The sequence below is a fragment of the Peromyscus maniculatus genome, chromosome 23 (genome assembly GCF_049852395.1).
Source record: "Peromyscus maniculatus bairdii isolate BWxNUB_F1_BW_parent chromosome 23, HU_Pman_BW_mat_3.1, whole genome shotgun sequence".
Classification (NCBI taxonomy): domain Eukaryota; kingdom Metazoa; phylum Chordata; class Mammalia; order Rodentia; family Cricetidae; genus Peromyscus; species Peromyscus maniculatus.
Window position 1 is genome coordinate 27,847,575 of NC_134874.1, and position 24,669 is coordinate 27,872,243.

Here is a 24,669-nt window from a genome sequence, read left to right on the forward strand (position 1 = left end):
CCACTGTTTTACATTTTGTGAATGTTTTGTCTGCCTGCACGTACCACATGCACGCCCAGTGCCCATGGAAGTCAAAGAGGGCGCCAGATCTTCAACAACCGATGGGTGGTTGCAAGCTGCTATGTGGGTGCTGGGAAGCAAATCCAGGTCCCGCGCCAGAGCAATCAGTGCCCTTAACTGCTGAGCCACCCCTCCGCAGCCCCTTCTCAATTCTGTTATGGGGGCTGAGGAATCGGCTCAGTGAGTAAGAGTGGCTGCTGTGCAAGCCCGAGGACCTGAGTTCAAATCCCCACACCCAGGGAAAGCTGGTGTGCATGCCGGTAACCCTAGTGCCGTGGGGGGCAGGCTGGAGCCTGCCAGCCACCAGCCTCATTCCAGGCTCAGAGATGTCTCAGGTGCAGCCTGACAGCGACGTGCTTTGGCCTGAGTGTGCACTGAGGTTCATGAACCACACGCCATCACACAAAAAAGCAATCTTTTATGGAGCAGTCTTCACTCACCCAGGCACCATGTGCCACAGCTCGTGACAGACAGGAGGGCTGTCCATCCTCAGCCCTGGCAGTATCAGGCACCCTCCCCGCTGAAGAACCAGACAGCTCTTCCCAGGACAGCACATCACAACGATCCGAGTCACACTGACTGGTCAACCCCAGCCCCCCATTTGCAACAAGAGAAAGCTTATTTGGGAAATTCCATGAGAAATCTAATGGAAGGGTAAAGAACATTCTACTCTAAATGACCAGGCTGTCACACAAAGTGCTTAGCACATTGTCTGTCAAGAGAGTGAATGAAAAAGGCCTGCCTTGTAGGTAAATCAGGATCCTCAGAGACAAGGTTTGCTCCTCCTGAGGAGACCAGGACAAGCATGCTTAGCTTCCGAGGGCAGGAGAGGCTAGGTGTGTTTGGGGTAAGATGGCCACACTCTGCAATCTTCCTGAGACACTTCTGCTATATGCGGCCTGGGGTTCGCTGACAGGATTCTCTCCACCTGCGAACCCTCAACAAGCACATAATGGCACAACCCTCCTCTTTGTGGCTTTGGGGGCAGCTGGCAGTAACAGCCACCGCCTCAGTGACGCCACCTAACTGCTCCACTTCCCCACAGACGACAGTGAAGACAGACCGAGTCAGCTAACCCGGAGAACTGATAACCCCTTAGCAGACCGCCTCCAGATGCTCCCTCCTCCCCAGCAGCAGTCAGCTGCAGTCCTTTTGTTTAGTCATTCCCGAGGAGCCGCCGCCACCGGACACATGTGCGGAGTGCAGCTCTAGGCCGGGCGAACGGGCAGGGGCAGGAAGGGACTTGTCCCGGTCGGAGGCAGCCGAGAGAAGGGCTTTTAGGCCCATCCCTACAGCAGCCCTCATGCGGCAGAGCAAAAGCCCGTGCTCTGGCTGCAGGTTCAACGCAAGAGCCCGGACACAGGCGGGTAAAGGAGAATTAAAAGCAAAGCACAGAACCACCGGGCCAGTCCTGACACACATGAAGATCCATCTCGTGTGACGCCAACTGCTCCAGGGACAGGGGTTATCACGGATGGCTCAGAGTGGGACCATGGGATCTGTGCTACAGCAGTAAGGAGGGGGGGGGGAGAGTCATTTCCTTCAGAGGCATGGCCCCTGGGAAGGCTCCCATGTTTTGGTAACAACCCACCACCCAAGCTCACTCAGGCAACTAATGAAAGTCAGCACGCCACACCCAAACAAGACATGAAAGCAGGAGAGGCGTGTGCTGGGAAGAGGGCTCGGTGGGGTGGGCTAGAATGGAGTAAACACCATCAAAGCACAGTACAAAGAACAGCAACACACAATCACAAAGAGAGGACATTCTTAGCGTCCCTTTGACTCACAGTGCTAACACCCATGGACGGCACATGACACACTCGGGAACCGGAGACACTTGAGACACAGACTCAGGGCTCTGCTAGAAACTGTCCGCCACCCCACTGGCCAGATGGCTCTGAGGACCAAGGCGGTCCTGGGTCACCCCCCTTCTCCCTGGCACGATGCCTGGTCCTCTACTCTGCGGCTATTGGTTGTATTTGGGGCCAGTACTCACAGCAGGTCGGGACCACAGTAACTCAAGGACACTTGGAGGGAGGACTGGCTGCCTCCAAATCCTGGTGACAGGAGTGTTTCCCACCCCTAAGAGGTCCACCCTCTCCGGCCCCTCTCGCTTAGATCTCCTCTGACTTAAGGATGGGAGGAAGGCTTCTGGCCAGCACCTGTCTGTCCCCCAGGTCTCTCTGGTCACTCCCTGCTTTCTTCCATCTCCTGTTGTTTTCCTGGAGCCTCTCCTTCTGCCCAGCCTCCTACTGAGGCCCTGGTCGGCTCATACACGTTCTGAGAGCAGCTAGGTGGGCACAGGTCTCCAGCAACAAAGCCTGCTGTCCATAAAGGGACAGGGCTGGGCACCCGAAGTGCAGGCCTTTCCAAGAGCGAAGACCATGTGCCTGGGCAGGTCTGGAAGGAGGTCTGCAAAAGAGGACCTGCCAAATCTCAGTCTCTGCGTCATTTCATGGTTTCTCTGAGGCTTTGGTAATGGACATCCCGCATATATGGACAAAACCTATAGGTTTTCTGCTCTTTACTAAATAAAATTCCCTTCGCAGAAACCAGCCCGAGCTCATCGCTGTTCAAGCAGGGCACAAGCACCGGGGGAAGGTGAGGCATCCCCCTCTGCAAGAGCAGGGCAGGACGCAGTCTGCAAATGTCTAGGGGATGCCCCCTCGGCTCCCTAGGCAAGCAGGGATGCAGGAGGCTCCTGTCGTCTCCCAACCCAGCCAGTCTGGCAGCTGGGCTCCTTTCCTTCCGGAAGCTGGTCAGAGAATGAGCTGGGCTCACATCCTCATCGCCCCATGATGATGCTGGGCTCCTCTTCCTCCTCCTCCTCTGTCCCAGACGCATCCTCAGAGCTGCTGGCACGCTGTTCCTGGCTCTGACTGGGTTCTGTAACCACACAACATTCAAACCATAAGCAGACAGATCCAAAAAAAAAAAAAGGGGGGGGGGTTTAAATAAAGAAGGCTCTAAGTGTAGAAGCTGTACTTATAATCCCAGCACTTTCAAAATGGAGGCAGATAATACAAAGTTCAAGGATATCCTCAGCTACATAGTGAGTTTAAGTCAGCCTGGGCAGCAAACCCTGTCTCAGAAAGAGGAGAGCCAAGGGTCTACTTACTCCTGGGTAGAAACAGCCAGGAGCCAGAGGAGGCTTTTGTGCCCACCAGTGCCCAACGCCACTGTATGGAAGGCCTGCCACAAAAGGTGCTCTGAGAGGGGCACCTCAGCCTCCCCAAAGAGACCTGGCCATGCACATTAGAACGGGACACCCACAAGCCAAGCCTGCTGAGTGGGTGGCTGTTGTCCATCACGGGGCACCATGAAAAGAGACCCAGGTGTTTCACATCTCCCACTGGGCTGCCAGCCTCCCCTGCCTGCACCTCAAGTTCTCAGTGCAGATGGCAAGAGGGTCTTCAAAACCCCTTTTGTACAACAAATGCCCACGAAGCCAGGGGCTGTGCCCACAACACCAATGCTGGCCTCCTTCCTGGCTTTCCTCAAACACAGGCCCGGGGCCCCTCCCTGGGTCCTATGGGCAGCTCTTAAGCTTCTAGCATATTCTAATACTGCTGCTAGCTAAGCTGGCTCAGAAAAAAAAACAGCGCAGAGACAACTTGTCCCCAGCCCTCCTCCTGTCCTGAGAACAGGAGAGTGGGTGGGAGCTGGCTGGAAAGAGGCGGGGGAGGTCCTCAGCGCAGGGGCCCCAGCTGACTCACCAGGGACTTTTCAGGGCAGTGAAACTACTTTGTATATTTTCCTGGTGGACTCCCAATACTATGCATTGGACGAAATCCATGCACTGGGGCTGGAAAGATGGTGTAATTCAGAGCGCTGGATGCTGGTGCAGAGAAACCAGGTTGGGTTTCCAGCACTCACATGGTGGTTAACAACCATCTGTTAACTCTAGTTCCAGGAGACCTGACACACTCTTTGGATCTCTGCAGGCACCAGGCACACACATGATGCACATATATACACACAGGCAAACACACAAAAAACTAACTCCCACTCCAGTGGATCTGATGCCCTACCCTGGCCTCCACAGGGTCTATACATATTTGCATAAGTGCAGACATATGTAAATTTAAAAACCACATATTTAAAGTTACTTAGGGATTAGGATGGAATACATAATCCAACTGACCTATAAAAGGGTGGGGTGGTGCTGGCCAGGCAGAGTGGGGTCTATGGCTATAGGCAAAGGGTCTCTGTGCTCTGGTGCAAGCCATAGCTCTCAACCAGTATAACATGTGCTGGAAGTGAACAAGGTTGACGAATGTAGGACAGTAAGGTGGACAAAGCTGGAATGACCCCACGATGATGGATAAAACTGGACATGTCAAAACTCATGATTAACTCACTGTTGACTGTAGTTGTTTTTGCTCTTTTGGGGGGCCCGCCACCCAGCTGCCAAATAAATCACACATGGAGGCTTATTCTTATTTATAAATGGTTGGCCTTAGCTTGGCTTGTTTCTTGCTGGCTTTTCTTAACTTATCCTATCCACCTCTGGGCCTCTGGGCTTTTCCTGTTCTCTTACTTCCGTAAACCTTACTCTTACTCCTTGGCTGGCTGTGTAGCTGAGTGGCTGGACCCTGGGTCCTCCTCCTTCTCTGGCTGCTGCTTCTCTCCTCACAGTTTTCTTCTATTTATTCTCTCTGCCTGCCAGCCCCGTCTATCCTTTCTCCTGCCTCGCTATTAGCTGCTCAGTTCTTTATTAGACCATCACATGTTTTAGACAGGCACAGTAACACAGCTTCACAGAGTTAAACAAATGCAACATAAACAAAAGTAACACACCTTAAAACAATATTCTACAATAGTGGACAGATGGTCATGTTTAGGCATTGTTCAGGACACACACACCTCCGCATGCTGCACAGTGATCTCTGTCAACTGACGGACTCTACTGTATGATGACAGGCCCACCAGGTGAGACTACCTAGCAATGTCACAGCCACCGATGGGCACACAGTTTAGGACACTAGCAACAGAACTGCCTACCACTGCTTTCTCCACCAGTCAAAGATGAATGACTCCGCTCACCCCACCCCCACGATCTTGCTTTCTAACATTAAGCCAACAAAAGAAAGCAGATGTCTTGGACCAAGAGCCTGTGCTAGGTTGAGAGCAGGAAATCCTTAAGATGAGCCTGGAGCATCTTACAGTACCAGAAAGTAAGGAGGTGCTGAAAACTCGTGGTAGGTAGGCACATGATACTGGGACTTCATCATAGGACAACAGAAGATTCCAGTGACAAGGTAAAGAAAGACCAGATCACACACACAGGTTCATCCTCAAAGACAAACGCTTATCCTGAGTGGATGTTGTAGATCTCTGCCTGCAGATTGGAGGGGCTGACTGGACCTCAGTCCTTAGGTATGGGTTGCACATGGTGACTTCCTTCCAGAAAGTAAGTTATTTGGGGGAAGAGCAGTGAATTTATAGTGGGAAAACCTGAGAAACACTATCCTGTGGTGTGGCCAACATCAATATCAACAGCTGTGAGCTGGGATGCAGCTCCACGATGAAAGGCCATGACTCCCATCCCCAGTACCACAAAAACAAAACAAACAAAACCCCAACAACTACTGCCACAACACTGAAAAGCAGTGGGAAGCCATGCTAGTTACCCCCACTGTCCAGCCTGGAAGTGCAGGAGAATGACGACGGTGGCACACTGTCCAGCAGCTCTGTCCAATCACATGAAAACCATCAGTCAAACCCCAACTGAAGGACGTCGTCCAGATGCCAACCCAAGCAGAGTATGGGAAGCTCTCATCAATGGAGCCCAGGGCCACAGGATGACTGAACACACTGTGGGGCTCTGCTGGATTCTCAACAGGAAGAAGGGAGGGACACTAGCCACCCACAGAAGGTAGGTCAGGGAGGCGGGTACCTGAGAACTCTACATCACCATCCCAGTTTTCCCTGAGTCTAAAACCATTCCAGGGGCTGAATATATAGCTCAGTGTAGAGTGATTGCCTGGTATGTGCAAGTCCCTAGGTTCAAGCCTAGAAAAACATTGTAAAACAAAGCATATTTAAAGAAAACTGGAAAGCTGGGTGTTTTTGATCTCAGCACTTGGGACACAGAGGTAGGTGATCTCTGAGTGTGAGGCCAGCCTGGTCTACTGAGTGAGTTCCAGGACAGCTAACATTACACAGAGAAACCCTGTCTCAAAACAAAACAAAAACAAAATACAAGACAAAAAGAAAGAAAGGAAGGAAGGAAGGAAGGAAGGAAGGAAGGAAGGAAGGAAGGAAGGAAAAAGAAAGAAGGAAGGAAGGGAAGGAAGGAAGGAAGGAAAAAGAAAGAAAGAAGGAAGAAGGAAGGAAGGAAGGAAGGGAGGGAGGGAGGGAGGGAGGGAGGAAGGAAGGAAGGAAGGAAGGAAGGAAAAAGAAAGAAGGAAGGAAGGAAGGAAGGAAGGAAAGGAAAGGAAAGGAAAGGAAAGGAAAGAAGGAAGGAAGGAAGGAAGGAAGGAAGGAAGGAAGGAAGGAGGAAGGAGGGAAGGAAGGAAGGAAGGAAGGGAAGGAAGGGAAGGAAGGAAGGAAGGAAGGAAGGAAGGAGGGAGGGAGGGAGGGAGGGAGGGAGGGAAGAAGGAAGGAAGGAAGGAAGGAAGGAAGGAAGGAAGGAAGGAAGGAGGAAGGAAGGGAAGGAAGGAAGGAAGGAAGGAAGGAAGGAAGGAAGGAAGGAAGGAGGAAGGAAGGGAAGGAAGGGAAGGAAGGGAAGGAAGGGAAGGAAGGAAGGAAGGAAGGAAGGAAGGAAGGAGGAAGGAAGGAAGGAAGGAAGGAAGGAAGGAAGGAAGGAAGGAAGGAAGGAAGGAAGGAGGAAGGAAGGGAAGGAAGGGAAGGAAGGGAAGGAAGGGAAGGAAGGGAAGGAAGGAAGGAAGGAAGGAAGGAAGGAAGGAAGGAAGGAGGAAGGAAGGAAGGAAGGAAGGAAGGAAGGAAGGAAGGAAGGAAGGAGGAAGGAAGGAAGGAGGAAGGAAGCTGGAGGCCTGGAGAGATGGCCCGGCAGCTCGAGCACTTACTACTCTTTCAAATGACCTGATCAGTTCCCAGCACCTGTTGTGGAGTATTCGTTTACACTGTGTGAAGATGTGTCACTGTGACTGGTTTAATAAAGAGCTGAATCGTCAATACCCAGGCAGGAAAGAATAGGCTGGACTTCTGGGGAGAGAGAGAGAACTCTGGGAAGAACAGGGGGGACCTCCAGGAGACTCTGAAGAAGTTGGATATACAGTACAGAGCAGAGATAACCAAGCAACTTGGCAGAATGTAGATTAATAGACAGGTTAATCTAAATTCTAAGAGAAAAGCCTGTCCTGGAATTCACTCTGTAGACCAGGCTGGCCTTGAACTCACAGAGATCCACCTGTCTCTGCTTCCTAAGTGCTGGGATTAAAGGCGTGTACCACCATTGCCCAGCATAGTTAATATTAATTCTCCATGTCATTATTGGGGAGCTGGTGGTTCCACAAAAGAAAGTCTGACTACATTTGAGAAAGCTGTTACAAGCACCCACATCAGATGGCTTACAACTGTTTCTGATTCTAGCTCCAAGGAAATGGATGCCCTCTTCTGGCCTCTGTGGGGCACCTACACTCATAAGCATATATCTATACATATTACTCATCCCCTTCCACATATACACACAATTAAAAATAAAACAAATCTTTAAAAAAAAGCTGGAGAAAGTGAGTCCCATGAAAGGCGCAAAGCTACACAGAGAAACCCTGTCTCGAAAACCCCCCCCCCAAAAAAAAAAAAAAAAAAAGCTGGAGAGTACCCAAGCAAATAAACCCTAAAGTCATATATACGCACAAACCTCTGGACCTGACAGCACACAACTGGGAGGTTGAGGCAGAAGGATCACAAAGTTCAAAACCATCTCAGCTACACAGTGAGTCTGAAACCAGCCAGAAACCTATCTAAAGAAAAAAAGAAAAAAAAAAAAAAAGAAAAAAAAAAAAGAGTATGGTGGCACATGCATTTAATCCCAGCACTAGGGGACCAGAGGCAGGCAGACCACTGTGAGTTCAAGGTCAGCCAGGGCTCCATAGTGAGACCCTGTCTTAGTGTTTTACTGCTATGGAGACACCATGAGCACGTCGACTCTTACAAAGGAAAGTATCGAGCTGGGGCTGGCTTACAGTTCAGGGGCTTAGTCCATTACCCCAGGGGCAGGGAGCATGCTAGCATGCAGGCAGGCAGGCTCTGGAGAAGCAGCTGAGAGCTCTCCATCCTCATCCTCAGGCAGGAGGTAGAGTTAGAGACAATGGAAACCGCAAAGCCCATCCCCAGGGACACACCTACCCCAACAAGGTCACAGCTCCTAATCCTTTTCAAACAGTACCAACGATGACTTTGCAATCAGACACAGGAGCTGACAGGAGCCACGTTCATTCAACCTCCAGACTACCGGCTTAAAATAAGAAAGAAAATTTCTCCCTCCAAAACACAAAGAAGGAATGGTAATCTTTTTGGAGGTGGGTATTTTGACATTTAGGGTTTATTTGAGACAGGATCTTTTAACATCTACACTTTCCTCAAACTCCAGGTAATCCTCTTAGAATTACAGTATCAAGCTTGGTCTGATATTTCCTTTTTTTTTTTTTTTTTTTTGGTTTTTTTTTTTTTTTTTGGTTTTTCGAGACAGGGTTTCTCTGCGTAGCTTTGCGCCTTTCCTGGAGCTCACTTGGTAGCCCAGACTGGCCTCGAACTCGCAGAGATCCGCCTGGCTCTGCCTCCCGAGTGCTGGGATTAAAGGCGTGCGCCACCACCGCCCGGCTCTGATATTTCCTTTTTAATTACATCCTTCCATTATTCTTTTTTAAAGATTAATTGTGTGTGTGTGTGTGTGTGTGTGTGTGTGTGTGTGTGTGTGTGTGCGCTCTCCTGGACTATGTGGCTCCTGGGTAAGGAACTCAGTCGCCAGGCTTGGTGGCGAGTCACATACCCACTCCATCATCTCACTACTCCTGCCTTCCATTATTCTCCAGCTACTGCTCACAAAGTACTTTAAAACCCAGGGGTCAAAGACGCATTCTTTGACTCCATTTTTAAAACGGTATTTATGTATTGTGTGTGTAGACTACGAGACATATGGTGGGGGGAGAGGGCAACCTGCGGGGTCAGTCCTTTACTTCTTCCAGGAGGTCCTGAGGATTGAACTCAGGTCCTCAGGCCTGTTGGTGAGCACTTCGCCTGTCATCTGGAGATCATTTTTTTCCCCGAGACACAGTTTCCCTGTGTAGCCCTGGAACTCACTCTGTAGACCAGGCTGGCCTTGAACTCAAGAGATCCACCTGCCTCTGCCTCCTGAGTGCTGGGACTAAAGGTGTGGCCAGCACCCGGTTCCATTTGGAGATTTTAGTCTGCTTACAGACATATCAGTGGTGCAACTGAAGATGACAGGGTTCTGGGTTTTGTTTTCCCCAGGTGGATTAGACAGGATAAGAAAAAGAAAGAAAAAAAACAAACAAACATAAAAATTCCACCCCCAAACCCTAGTACTATGGAATGGCAAGATCATGGGAAACTGTCTATGATACAAAGTCCTGTGGTAAAATTAGACCAGCCGGGTGTTAACATGAACAGGGCACATGTATGAAAAATCTGACAGCAAGAAAAACCCACTAACATGAAGCCACTATTTTTAGTAAGGACTGAAGTCACTGTCATTCTCCACTTTGTCCTGTTCAGGGAATCCAGTGGCTTCATGATCAAAGGACACAAAGAACAGGGCAGCTTTCCCGTCCACCACACTCAAGTCTGTGGCTCTGGACGCTGGTCCCAGGCACACTCTAGGTGCCATTCGGAACAGCTCCACCTCAAAGGGAATTCTGTGCCCTTCTGATCAGGGGACATCTGGCAGTGCCAGGAAACACTTTTCTGCAATGATCAAGAGGAAGCAGCTGCTTCTGATGTACCAGGCAGTGATCGGGAAAGAGCTCTAACTGTGTCCAGAGGGCCTTAAGGTCACTTCGGGTCCCCTTGGAGGGCAGCAGTGTACTAGGGAAGGAAAACCATGGTTAGGACGCCCTCCCTGGGGAGCTCAGGGACTCAGGAGGATCCAAACTGGCTCACGCCAACCCAGCGCTGTCCCTCAGACACAAGTCCTCCATGGCAGGGTGATGACTGAGTCACTACACGGCACAGAACATAGCCTTAGGCAGCTGCCCATTCTGCCTTTTATTTTAAAGAACCAAAGAACGTCAGGGATGGGACCAACCCAGCAGGAGCCTCATGGGGTGCTGGGCCCCCTTGTGGCACATGCCACAGCACTACCTTAAATTCTAATCATGTCAACCAGACAACTAGAAAAGTCTTACTCTTTTGCAGAATGGAAAAATAAGGAAACAATTGTCACTGCTCACGATCCCCAGACTTCCTTCTACTGTTCAACACAAAGCACACACAACCAGGTAATTCTCCATATGCACAAGCGGTCCACACACTGTACCAACGATAACACCTGTTCACTGCAGCTGAGGGTGACCTTGAACTTCTGAGCCCCCTGCTTCCACCTCTTGAGTGCGGGATTAGAGATGCCCATAACCAAGCCTAATTTTTGTGCAGTGCTGGGGTGGAAGCCAGGTAAGCACTAACCGACTCAGTACAGCCCCAGCCCAAGCATGGCTTTTTTGAAGACAAGGTCCTTCTTTATGTATACAGTGTTCTGCCTGAATGTATGTCTGCAGGCCAGAAGAGGGCACCATATCTCATTACAGATGGTTGTGAGCCACCATGTGGTTGCTGGGAATTGAACTCAGGACCTCTGGAAGAGCAGTCAGTGCTCTTAACCTCTGAGCCATCTCTCCAGCCCCCAAGGTCTTTCTATGTAGCTCTAGCTGACCAGAAATTTGCTGGCTCACCCCTTACCCCTTAAAGGCTGGGAATAGAAGGCATGTGATATCATGGTCAGCCCAAGTTTTGTTTATTTACTTTTCTATATTTATTTATTTGTTTTGAGGCAAGGTCTCACTATGTTATTTATTCATTCATCCATCCATCCATCCATCCATCCATCCATCCATCCATCCATCCATCCATCCATCCATCCATCCATCTATCTATCTATCATCATATACCTTTGGCTGGCCTGAAACTTACTATGTAGACCAGGCTGGCCTTGAACTCAGAGGTGGGCCAGCCTCTGCCTGCCTGCCCACCATGTCTCCCCTAAGTACTTTCTTAATATTGTCCACTGTCATCACAACCACGTCCAGGTCCAATGTCTTCCCACACTGCAACGAGCCCACTACACAACTTCCCACCGTTTGTCTCCCAAGTTTGTGCCACCATCACTGTGCCTCTAGCGTTGGCATTCTGAGAACCTCACACAGTGGAGCACACAGTGGAATTTTCCTGCTTTTGTCTGTGTGTATAACAGGGCATCACTGTGGTGCATGCTGGTCTCATGCTGTACGGGGCAGAGGGTGGAAGGCAAGAACCAGCTCCTTCTGAAAGCTATCTGCTGACCACTGGGTGGGGTGTGTGATTACACTTACACACACACACACACACACACACACACACACACACACACACACACACACACCAGAATAAATAAAAACAAAGTAGTCATGTGCTATATAGTTCAGGCCCACTAGGTTCAGAGCAAGACCCTGACTATCTCGCACACAACAGCAGCAGCAGCATACCACTACCAGTTTCCCCAGCACAGTTCTACCAAAAGGACAGCCTTAGTATGCATGCCCTGCCTTGATGGCACTCAAAAGAACTAACTCAGATTGGCCACTGGGTGGCACTATTGGATCATCCCCGGAGAGCACAGGAGGGCCAGAACCTGTTCGCTGAACACAGCCAAGTCAATGACCCACTAGAAATAGAAACAAGACCACAGCCTTGAGCGATGCCATTCAAAACCCAGGATCCAGTAGAAAATGACTTGGCTTCTGAAGAGCCAGAAGCCTAACTGGTACAAGACAAACAACACAAGACAAGACCCAGACGACAGGCCAGGGGCCAAGGCCAGGCCAGGCCAGACATTGGAACTAGGCAGCTGTGCTGACTGGTGTTTTTTTCATCTTGACACAAGTCAGTCATCTGGGAAGAGGGAACTTCAAATGAGAAAATGCCTGCAGAGCCTGGCCCCTAGGTAAGTCTGTGGGGCATTTCCTGATGAATGATTGATGTGCCAGGGCCCAGCCCACTGTGAGCAGTGCAGGGCAGGCAGTCCTGGGTTCTATAAGGAAGCAGGCTGCACAAGCCACAGAGAACAAGCCAGTAAGAAGCGCTCCTCCATGGCCTCTGCATCAGCTCCCCGCTTGAGTTCCGACTCTGACTTCCCTTCACGCTGAGTACAACTATAAGCTGAAACAAACCCAAGTTGGTTTGGTCATGGTGTTTTATCACAACTACAGAAAGCAAACCAAGACAGCATCTGGTTTAAATTTTTTCCAGAATGGAAGAGAGGCCCCGTCTTGAAATGAATGGGAAGGCAGTCAGGCATGGTGGCGCTGGCACACTCCTTTAATCCTAGCACTCAGGCAAATCTCTGTGAACTCAAAGCCAGCCTGGTCTATATGAGTTCCAGGAAAGCCAGGGCTACACAGAGAGACCCTGTCTCAAAAATATCAAAACAGAAACAAATGAAAACAACGAACAGGACGGTCAAACTGCAGCAAGGAAATGGGGAGCCTGGACGAGACTAACGGGGGCTTTCAGAATTCCCTATAAACCACGGCACGGGAACAAAACCCACAAGACAGGACCGGCCACAAAATGGAGACAGCATGGGGGAAGACAGCAGTGGGTGGGCGGTTAGGACTATCCAGGTGGACAGAAAGAGATTTCCTTCCCCCACCCGATATGACAAAAACCATGCAAGAGAGGACATCTGTGGAGGACGTTCCCACGTCCCGTTTAAGATGGTGAGACACTAAGTGGACTGTGAAAGCAGCCTGTACAGAAATCCCCAGAACAGAGCTTCAAGTCTATGAAGCGAAGGGAATTGAAAACACAAGCTGGACTTCACAGTGCAGGTCTGTAATCACAGAACTTGGGGGGTAGAGGTAAGGAGGGTCAGAGTGCAAGGCCAGCCTGGGCTACATGAGACTCTGCCTCAAGCAAAACAACAAATACTAAAACAAACAAACCAAACCCACAATAGATGGCTCAGTCGGTGAAGGCTCTTGCTGTCAAGCCGGACGACCTCCGTTTGACCCCTGAACTCACTGGCAGAATCCTGTACTTAGGAGGTGGAGAGGGTGATGGTTCACTCAGCCTCGGTCACACAGCAGGACTGAGCCAGGCTGCCTACATGGACCCCGTCTCAACAACTAACGAACAAGAGGATGGGAGGCGGGTCACTCAGCACAAGGACTTGCCTTGCTAGCATGAGGACCTGAGTTTGGACCCGAGCACCAATGGAAAGAGTGGGCAGGGTGGTGTGAGCTTGAAATCCCAGCTCTAGGGAGACAGGAAGGAGGAACCCTGGGGCTGGTCAGCCGGCCGGCCTAGCGAAATCAGCCAACTCCAGCTTTAGTGGAGTTCAATCGGGGGAGAGCAATGGAAGAGAAGCTGACACTGGCCTCTGGCTTCCACGGGCACAGGCACACATGTACAAACACCCAAGAATGTACATATGGATGTGCACATAACTACAAAACAGAAGACTTCCAGGTGCTGAGACAGCCCTCAGTCCTTCCTGGGGGTGGGGTGGGGGGTGTGAGCAAGGTAGAGAACTGGAGGGCAGCTGGTGGGCAGCTGGAGGCACCTAAGGAGCACAGGCAGTGTGAGGATGGGGACAGAGGGGTGACACTGGTGACCAGAAACCCAAAAGCTACCAATAGCCTACTGTGAGCTGTCTTTTCTGCTTAAGCCAGTCCAGCTTGCTTTCTTTTTGGTTTTTTGAGACAGGGTCTTTCTACAGAGCCATGACTGTCTTGGAATCCACTATGTAGGCCAGGCTGGCCTTGAACTCACAGAGATCCACCCGTCTCCGCCTCCTGAGTGCTGGGATTAAAGGCGTGTGCCACCGCTGCCTGGCTTAGTCCTGTGGCTTTCTGACATGACACTCACAGATCAGCTGCCACCTAGAGACGGTGACTGGCACCGAGCGACGTGGACACAGCTCACCTTCCTTCTGTCTCTTCTGTTCAAGTTTCATCTTCTTCGCCATTAACTTCTTCTCTTTCAACTTCTGGCTACACATGGGAGACATACACAGTGGTTACTTCAGTGGGTGTTCTGGAAAAACACCTACTTATGCCATCTTTATAACAAAGCAAATGTTTCAGCGACGGCTGCAGAGACAGCTCAAGTTAGAGGACTCGAGTTCAGCTTCCAGCATCCACGTCAGGCAACTCAGAACTGTGTGTGCAACTCCAGCTTCGCTTCTGGCCCCACAGACACACATGCACTTAAAAATGAGACATCCTTTAGAAAAAGTGATTCGCTAGCCTGTCATTATCCACTGTTTTCACTGAAGTAAGTAGAGCTCAAACTCTGAGGAGTAGGCCGAGTGTGGTGGCTTATATCTGTAGTCCCAGAATCTGGTGGGGCAAAGCAGAAGAATCAAGAGTTCAAGGCCAGCCTGGAATACATAGTGAAACCTTGTCTTTAAAAAAAAGGTGTCTACCCCCTAAAAAAAGTCACATGGGAAGTTTGCTTGCAAGAGTCTCAAAAATTCAATGTTCAAACGTAGAAAGGAAACTGAGGCAGGGGATCAGTGTTCAAGGCCAGCCTGAGCTATACAGCAAGACTATCTCAAAAGGCAAACAGGAACAAATGCAGAAATGTCGGGAGACAGGGAAACCCACACAGTCACAAGCTCCGACTCGTACCTTTGGGAGATGTAAGAGGCTGACATGAGGGACCTGTGGCTTCCAGGGTATTGCAAGAAGTCACTGCTCTCAGTGCTGCTCATCTCAGGGCTGGCCTACCCAGAGCCCTGCGGGCCGCACAAGTGAACTTTCTGTTATCTGTTTAGAGGGGCTGTTTCTTCTCTTTCTTTTCTTTTAGTTTTTCGAACCAGGGTTTCTCTGTGCAGCCCTGGCTCTCCCCGGAACTCACTCTGTAGACCAGACTGGACTAGAACTTGAGATCCACCTGCCTCTGCCTCCCGAGTGCTGGGATTAAAGGTGTGCGCCACCACTGCCCAGCAAGGGATTGTTTATTTATTTATTTGGTCTTTTGAGACAGAGTGTCCCTGTGCAGTTTTGCTATTTATTTATTTATTTATTTATTTATTTATTTATTTATTTATTTATTTATTTATTTATTTACTCATCCATCCATCCATCCATCCATCCATCCATCCATCCATCCATCCATCCATCCATCCATCCATCCATTTCGTCTTTTGAGACAGAGTTTCCCTGTGGAGTTTTGTTGCCTGTCCTGGATCTCGCTCTGTAGACCAGGCTGGCCTCGAACTCACAGAGATCTGCCTGGCTCTGCCTCACAAGTGCTGGGATTATAGGTGTGTGCTACCACTGCCCGGCTGAGGGTTTATTTTTTAAAGATTCATTTTATTATGTGTGTCTGAGTGTAAGTATGTGCACATAAGTGCAGTGCCCATGGAGGTCAGAAGAGGGCATCAGATCCTCTGGGGTTAGAGTTACAGGTGGTTGTGAGTTGCCCAACATCACAGACATGGGAGATGAACCCAGACTTCTAGAAGAGCAGCAGGAGCTGTAAGCTATTGAGCCGTTTATTCACACATTTGTGAGTGGGGTGTTGTGCATGATGTGTGTGTGTGTGTGTGTGTGTGTGTGTGTGTGTGTGTGAGACTGGCACGTGAGGAGGTCAGAAGACAACTTTTTTATTTTTTAGTGCCCCCCACCCCTAGATGAGGTTTCTCTGTGTAGCCCTGGCTGTCCTGGAACCCACTCTGAAGACCAGTCTGGTCTCAAACTCACAGAGATCCACCTGCCTCTGCTGCCGAAGTGCAGGAGTTAAAGGCGTGCGCCACCGTGCCCAGCTTGGGGACGACTTTTAAGAACCACCACGAAGGTTCTAAGGACTGAACCTCAGGCTTGGCAGCATCTCCACCGGCTTTTCTCCACGTCACCAACCCTTTTGCTTTCTTGTTTGTTTGCTCTGGGGTGGGGTCTTGACATTTGGCTCAGGCTGGTCTTGAACTCCTGGCTCAAACAATCTCTGCCTTGGCCTACCTAGTAACTAGGACCCCATACCTTCATCCCAACACCCGCTGCTCTAAGGACTTGGCTCATTATCCACCATCCACTTTCCCACCTCCAGCTGCAGGCCACAGTGATCACGAAAGCCCTTACCGCTTTTTCCGGCGCTTTGCAGTCTGCTCCTCGGCAGCGATTTTATTCTTTTCTAGTCTCTTCTGAAACTCTGCATCCAGTTTTTGCTGAAAACACAAAACATCCCATCACTCAGACATACCCTGAGCTGGACAGGCTTTAGGAAGTGTAAGGGTTCAAGTTCCACAGGCACACCACAGGGGTGCCATAGGTACCACCCAGGGCTCCAGGGCCACTTTACCCTTAAGAGATTGCTCAGGTGGGACAGGTAATCAAGACACAGTTCTCTGATGGCAAAGGAACACTGTTCACAGAAACACCACTTATGAGACACAACCTGAGAGAGAAGTTAGGACGGAACTGGTGTGGGTGCAGACAGTAAACGGGGAGGAGGGGGAGAGCAGTACAGGGGGAAGGGAGGAGAGAGAGGGAAGGGGAGGGAGGAACAGAGAGCAGAGAGAGAGAGGGAGGGAGGGAGGGAGGGAGGGAGGCAGGCTAAGAATGAATGAGAATGAGATGGGAGACTCTGAGGACAGGGGTAGCTCTGACGGCCTGCACTGGAGCCACTACCCAGAGCTCAGCAGAAGGGAGGGCTAGAGGACAGGAGCCCAGGAGTCAGCCCTAGTGCCCAGTGTATAGTTACGAAAGGACTGATTCCAGAGCAGTACAGAAGGATGGGTGGCTCAGTGGGCAAGGCATGTGGCATGTGTCGTACGGCACTGTCCTGCTTGTGAGAGATGCGCAGGGCTGGGCCTGTCGCCACTCCCTCACAGCAAGAGGACAGGGGGATCAGAGGACCCTCACTCAGTGTCCAGCCACCCCCCCAACCAGCTGTATGTAAATCTGCCATAACCACACACAGCCTTGAGGTCTCAGGGAGGGGCTAGGGTATAAAGGCCGGGACAGACGAGAAAGATGGCGGGGAAGGAAGCCATCTTTCACGCGGGATGAAGACTTTCCAGTACGGTGCTTCCCTCAGTAACCCCTCACCATGCTGGTAAGAAAGCCCCGAGAGCTCACTGGTCCCCGGGAAGAACTGTGGTTTGTCACCGGGACCTTGGAGGGAGAGGCCAGATACTGCCTCCTCCCTCTGACTCGAATATTCTTACAACAGCACACAGGTGTAAGGAATGAGTCTGGATCCACAGAACCCATGTCAGAGGTGGACGGGATAGTCTGTGATTCCGGTGCTTAGGCTGGAGATGAGCACACAGGAGGGGCCCCGAAGCTCAAGAGCCAGCTCGCCTGGTGACGGCTGCTCAATAAAACCCACACCTGCACACTGCAGAACAAAACCAACCCAGAACGCTTCCCGTTGCTCTGCTCTCTCAGGCTCACTGTGACTCTGCAGGGTTGAGGATTAAATCTAAGCCCTCATACAAGCTAGGCAAGGGCTTTACCACCAAGCCACATCCACAGCACCTGCTTAACAGTTTTTGTGAGGTTGTGTGTGTTTACACATGTGCACGACAATGTGTGTTTAGGATCACATATATGTGAGAGCACATGTGTGCACATGGCTTCAAAGCCCGAGGTCAACTTCAGGTGTCATTCATAGGCTGCCATTTGCCTTGGCTTTTCAGACCTGGGAATCACTGGTTAGGCTAGACTGGCTGGTAAGTAATGCTCAAGGATCTGCCTGAATCCATCTCCTCAGTGACAAGATTACAAGCACCCACCACAACACTTAGATTTCCCTCTGCCCCCACACCTGGTTTTGGGGACTGAAGTCAGGTCCTTATGTTTGCAAGACAAGCATTTTACTGACCTACTGTGGAATGCTGTGGGACGGTCTGTATGTCAAATTGCTCTGATTGGTCAATAAATAAAACACTGTTTGGCCAGTGGCCAGGCAGGAAGTAGGTGGGACAAGGAGAGAGGAGAATTAGGGGAAGCGGAAGGCTGAGGCGGAGAGACACTGCAGCCGCCGCCATGACCAGCAGCATGTGAAGACGCCGGTAAGCCACCAGCCACGTGGCAAGGTATAGATTTATGGAAATGGTTAATTTAAGATAAAAGAACAGTTAGCAAGAAGCCTGCCACGGCCATACAGTTTGTAAGCAATATAAGTCTCTGTGTTTACTTGGTTGGGTCTGAGCGGCTGTGGGACTGGCGGGTGACAAAGATTTGTCCTGACTGTGGGCAAAGCAGGAAAACTCTAGCTACAAATGGCGCCCAACGTGTTGGCAAGAGTTTCCACCTAAAACCTGAGAAAAGATTCTAAAACGGAACTAAAAACAGCTTCCTAATTTTCTCTCTCAAATGAGCGGCAGCCTGCCGGTTTGAGCTACTGGCGGGTTCCTAGCATGCAAGCTCGATCTGCAGTATGGCAGGAATGAGGCCTCTGCAAGTGGCACATTAAGCTGCATGGTGGATTTAGCCTTTGCTAGTACAAAAAAAGAGGTTTCTGGGCTACACGCTGCTTGGATAAAATCATAGACCCACGATGGCTCCCAGAGCTGGCGGAAAACATACCACTGCCATGTTGGGAAGCTGAAGTGGGCGGAGCCAGCAGCCACAGCGCCGTTTCAGGCTTAGAAGGCTGCAGTTTAAAGCAATAGGCTCAAGGTAATATAAAACATAAGCCACATAAAGATGGCTACCACACAGAGAATCTGGATTATGTTCTCTTTGATATTCGTAACTGAAGAGAAATATTTGATTGCAAAAGCTGTTGAGTTATGCCAAAATGTGTGTTTTAAAGGTACCTTAACTTCAAAATTTGGATGTAAGGATATGTTGCTTTGGAAAGGAGGCTCTGCTTTTGTTTCCACAGAAAGCCAGAGGCTATGGATTTGTTCCAGATTAAGATACATCAGGTTTGACCAGCCAAGACCACCTGAAAGGTCTCCGATGACACCATGGCCCAGATGATCCAACATCCAGAATTGTTTCAAGGCAACTGGCTCAGACGATACGGTCTCACGGACTACTCCATGATCCTAAAATTTTCTTTGTGTCCCCATAAGATACAGCGCCCCCCTCCAGCAGGAAGTAGTAAGAGAAGCTACGCCCAAATTCCCAAATATACCAAGCTGACTTTGGAGATGTGTAAAAGTTAAAACCTTCCTTTTAAAAAAAAGAAAGGGGAAGTGCTGTGGGACGGTCTGTATGTCAAATTGCTCTGATTGGTCAATAAATAAAACACTGTTTGGCCAGTGGCCAGGCAGGAAGTAGGTGGGACAAGGAGAGAGGAGAATTAGGGGAAGCGGAAGGCTGAGGCGGAGAGACACTGCAGCCGCCGCCATGACCAGCAGCATGTGAAGACGCCGGTAAGCCACCAGCCACGTGGCAAGGTATAGATTTATGGAAATGGTTAATTTAAGATAAAAGAACAGTTAGCAAGAAGCCTGCCACGGCCATACAGTTTGTAAGCAATATAAGTCTCTGTGTTTACTTGGTTGGGTCTGAGCGGCTGTGGGACTGGCGGGTGACAAAGATTTGTCCTGACTGTGGGCAAAGCAGGAAAACTCTAGCTACAGTGGAACAATCTCTGTACACTGTAAATAGGTATTACTCTTATTGGTTTAAAAGAGCTGACTAGTTTAAAAGAGCTGGGAAGGAAGAGACTGGGTGGGAGAGCCAGACTAGGAGGATGCTGGGAAGAAGGGCAGAGTCTCAGAAGTTGCCAGGAGATGAAGAGGGAGCAAGACATGCTCGAGGACAGGCAAAGCCTGAGCAACGTGGCAATATATAGATTAATAGAACGGTTAATTCAAGTTGTAAGAGCTAGTTAGTAATAAGCCTGAGCTATTGGCCGATCATTTGTAATTAACATACGCCTCAGTGTGTTTATTTGGGAAATGGCTGCTGGGAGAGGAAACCTCGGCCTACACTGACCCATCTCTCCAATTCTCATTTTGTTGTTTTGAGACAAGAGCTTACTATGTCACTTAGGCTGACCCTGAACTCCTGGACTCAAGAAATTCTCTAGCCTGAACCTGAAAGCTAGGAATACAGGCCCATGATACTCTGTCCAGCTCCTAATGGTTCGCTTTTGTTTTTGGTTTTTGTTTTGTTTTTGAGACAGAGTCTCTACTTTGTAGCCCTGGCTGGCCTAGAACTCACAGAGATCCTCCTGCTTCTGCCTCCCAAGTGCTGGGACTAAAGTTGTGTGCTACCACACAACTTTATTGGTTCTTAAAGCACAATTTCTAAAGCAATTCATTTTTTTGTTTTGTTTTTTATTTTTTTTTTCCCCAGACAGGTTTCTCTGTGTAGCCTTGGCTGTCCTGGAACTAACTAACTAACTAACTTTCCCTCCCTCCCTCCCTCCCTCCCTCCCTCCCTCCCTCCCTCCCTCTCTTTCTTTCTTTCTTTCTTGTTTTTGTTTTTCAAGACAGGGTTTCTCTGTGTAGCTTTGTGCCTTTCCTGGATCTTGCTCTGTAGACCAGGCTGGCCTCGAACTAACAAAAATCCTCCTGTCTCTGCCTCCCGAGTGCTGGGATTAAAGGCGTGCGCCACCACTGCCCAGGCTAAAGCAATTCTTAAACTCTTATTTGTTATTAAAATAACAAATTATCTGTCACCTATCATGAGGAAATATAAGCACCAAGAATACTAAAGTCCTCTGAGAAGCAGACATTGAACACACGCGACTGTCTACACCAACCACAGTGAACTGCATGGGACACTCAGCCCAACAGAGCGAAAAGACAGGAAGAAGTCCCCAATGGTGTGGAAGCCCATGCCTGCTGTCCCACTACATGACAAGTGGCCTGGGGAAGAGGGGACAAGCACTCTGTGGTCCCCTTTCACACACATCACTCTTGTAGTGTCAACACTTGTCCTGTCAAGTCTGACCCGGTCGCTGGGTTCTGTGGCTCACCAACCTTCTCAGCCATGGCGTCCATGTAGTCCTGCCGCTGGTACTCTCTCCGCCGCAGGTGCCTGTACACGTGGAACTCTCCACTGCCAGCCCCGGCACTGGAACCTAGAGCCAGAGAGGTCTAAGTGAGCTCTGTTACCAGGCCTGGGCATTGAACACACAAGCAGACCATCAGCCTTCCAGGCACAGGTCCTGATTTAATCTCCAGGACCACAAAAGGGAGGGAGGGAGAAACCAGGAGAGGAGGAGAGGAGGAACCCATTTACCAACACAAGGCGCACTTAACCCCAAGAGGCCAGAGACAAGAACTCAAACTGAAGGTACTGTATGTACTGGGTCTCTCTATGTGTAGTCTAGCAAGGACAGCATGTGGCCCATGGTAGACATTATTAAATGACTTGTATGAATACTGGAAATGAAGTCACTGGAAATCCCACTCCAAGCTAACAGTGGTGGTACAAGACTATGATCCTAGTACCCAGAGGCTGAGGCAGGAGGACTGAGAGTTCAGGGGCAGCTTAAGCTACACAACAAACCCTTGGCTCAAAACAAAACTTCTATATGACAGCAGGAGCAGGAGCAGACTGTGGTTTAACAATCAGCCATCTAGAAAGGACTCACGGCTTCCCTCAGGATTTCACAAGTGACCAGCTAGATTCCTAACAGTTCAAAAAATGCTTCTGATACCGCAAGTGAAAAGAAGTGAATCACAAAAACATCTGAATAACTATACAGAGACAGTGAAAACATAGGGTTGCCATAGCACGAGGGACAGAAGGAAGACAAGTCAGTCAATGAGAGATGGGGAGCTGTCGATTGTTCATTTGGGTAAACTGCCATTTGAATATCAGACCTAGACAGAGAGCTGACTGACCGTGTCTAGTTAGCCTTGAGGTAAACTGAGGCATAAGGAAGGAGCACACACAAGTCAGCAGCAAACCTGAGAAGAAGCCAAGCCTTTTCTCCACCTGGTTCCATTATGTCCTCTGTTTGTATGCATATGTAGGTGTCTGTGTGTGCACACGTGTGTGCGTGCGCATTCGGGGGGAGACCAGAAGAGGGCTGATCATTGTGCGGGCTAGTTTAATGTCACCTTGACACAACTACAGTCATCTGAAAGGAAGAAATCTCAATTGAGAAAATGCCTCCATAAGATCTGGCTGTAGGGCATTTTCTTAATTAGTGATTGATGGGGGAGGGCCCAGAGCATGGTGGGCGGTGCCATCTCTGTGCTGGTGGTCCTGGGTTCTTTTTTTTTTTTTTTTTTTTGGTTTTTCGAGACAGGGTTTCTCTGTGTAGCTTTGCGCCTTTCCTGGAGCTCACCTGGTAGCCCAGGCTGGCCTCGAACTCACAGAGATCCGCCTGGCTCTGCCTCCCGAGTGCTGGGATTAAAGGTGTGCGCCACCACCGCCCGGCTGGTCCTGGGTTCTATAATAAAGCAGGCTGAGCAAGCCATAGTCATAAAGCCAGTAAGCAGCACCCCTCCATGACCTCTGCATCAGCTCCTGCCTCCAGGTTCCTGCCCTGACTTCCACCAGTGATAGACTACATTGTGGAAGTATAATTCAAATAAACTCTTTCCTCCCCAACATGCTTTTGGTCATGGTGTTTCATCACAGCAATAGTAACTCTAGGACAATGGTAAAAGCCTGTGATGTCAGTACTTAGGAGGTAGAGGCATGAGGATTCTGAGTTCAAGCACAGCCTGGGCTACATAGTGAGACCCTATCTCAAAAAATAAACAAGCACCTTTACCATAAAGGAAGCCTGGAAGATCTACCCTGACTAGTTTGTCTGATTATGTGGACCTCTTTGGCTGGTACCAACTTTTTAAGTCCTCCAAATAAAGCAGTTTAACCACAAGAAACAAAACTACCTAAGAATAACTGGGCAACCATTATCTAGTGCCAAACCATAAAACTCCTCCACTGTGAAGACAAAAAAATTTCCTATCAAAGATCTAGTTGACAAGTACCAACAATAGTGTTTCGTATTTCCCCTTAAAAATGATCTCACACACACACACACACACCCATATACACAGAGAAACAAAAGACAGTACCCATGACATCTCGGACAAATTCTGGAGGAGGCCGAGGAGCCCATTCATTCATCTTCTCTGGAATTGGAACTGCTTTGTCCTGCGACAGAAAAACATTTGTAAGTAGACGCTTGCTGAGGAAGTCACATCTCTTCTGACCTAACAAGCCAATGAGTGGGCTTCTCAAACCCTGAGCTTACTTCATCCTGGAAACCATGGAGTCTAACATGGGCCACAATTCTCCCGGGCCACAGAAGTCTGGAATCTAAGTCACTGTGAAAGGAGAGCCAACCTTTTCTTGACAAAGCTATGAGGACTTCTCAGTTAGCTGTCTTTATGAGGTCTGGTTGGGAGGTAGAGAGTGATGTGTTCCAAATCTGTTGGCCAATGCCTCTTTAATAATGGGAAGTTGAACACTTTTCCTAAGGCACAGATTCTTTTTTTGTTTTCCTTTGGTTTTTGGGATAGGTCTCACTATGCAGCTGGCCTGAAACTTACGCTGCAGACCAGGCTTGCCTGGACTCTGTAGCAATCTTTCGTGTCAGCCACCAGAGTGCTGGGATTATACAGGTGCACACCATCAGGCCCAGCTTCTATCGCTTTTATTCTTAGATCAGTTAAAACAGAAAGGGCTGTGAAGCAACCCGGGATAGTAGTGCAGGGCTAGTTGGGGATATCCGACGGGAGGACCCCAAATTTGAGGGCTGCCTATACTAAGAGCCGACTCAGTGGGAGCGTGGATAGAATGCGCAACACCACCGCCCGCAAAAAGAAAACTAAGAGAAAGGAGGGCATGGGGGGGCTGAAGGGCGCCCTTCCTGCAGCTGTGCTGTAGGAGGCGGCCAGGCACGCAGCTCCTCCGCCCCAGGCCTCCTCTGGGGTACGGAGTGCAGCGTCCCCGAGTCCGGAGGGGTGACGGGGCCGGGCCGGGCCGCAGAGCCCTCTCCGACTCACCGGGTTCTTCATGAGCCGCTCCAGCTTGAGCTTCTGCTCCTCGGCCGCATTCTTGGGGATGACAAGAGTCTGCGGCTCTTTCTTGGGCCTGGGCGGCCTCACAGAGGCGGCGGCAGGGCTCGCCATAGCGGCTTTTCCTAACTTCCTCGCAAGCGCCGCCGCCGCCGGCCGCCCGTCTTAATGACGACAGAAGGGCGCGCCCGCTGCGCACGCGCACTCCCAGAACTGGGGGGGGGGGCGCTCCCCGGCTGCGCGTGCGCACTCTCCTTACAGGAAAGGAAAAGGGGCGGGGCGGGGCGAGGCGGGGCGTCCAGCTTTCCCCGCTTGCTGAAGATTTGTGAGCGCCGGGCTAGTGTGCCTTCGTTTGGGCCGTAGCAGCGTAATTTCATATCCTGTTTCAAAACAAATCAGGGCTGCCTGGCTCTCAGGTCCCCAGGGGAAGAGGCGGCCTTTCGTGATGAGTGGCCTGACCCCAGGCCACCTCTCAGGTCCCCAAGGCTGCTTTTGCGCAGCTTGCTTGTGGCGCTCAGCACTTGCCTCCC

General features: G+C 50.1%; 1 protein-coding gene across 1 annotated transcript; it reads right to left on the reverse strand.

Moving 5' to 3' along the window:
- Positions 1–2,569: 2,569 nt before the first annotated feature.
- On the reverse strand, positions 2,570–24,338 carry Prkrip1 (PRKR interacting protein 1). The gene is made up of 6 exons (XM_006971265.4): positions 24,128–24,338; positions 23,195–23,273; positions 21,137–21,237; positions 16,326–16,411; positions 14,167–14,234; positions 2,570–2,946 (listed from the first exon to the last, which is right to left on the reverse strand). The coding sequence occupies exons 1-6, from the start codon at positions 24,251–24,253 to the stop codon at positions 2,846–2,848; spliced, it is 561 nt and encodes a 186-aa protein (XP_006971327.1). The 5' UTR covers positions 24,254–24,338; the 3' UTR covers positions 2,570–2,845.
- Positions 24,339–24,669: the final 331 nt, after the last annotated feature.

Excerpts from the sequence above, each read along its gene's own strand:
- Prkrip1 (XM_006971265.4), bottom strand. The coding sequence starts at position 24,253 with ATGGCGAGCCCTGCCGCCGCCTCTGTGAGGCCGCCCAGGCCCAAGAAA. Across the intron at positions 23,274-24,127 it reads AGCGGCTCATGAAGAACCCG|GACAAAGCAGTTCCAATTCC; the intron begins GTGAGTCGGAGA and ends TTTCTGTCGCAG. Across the intron at positions 2,947-14,166 it reads ACAGAAGAGACAGAAGGAAG|AACCCAGTCAGAGCCAGGAA; the intron begins GTGAGCTGTGTC and ends GTGTGGTTACAG.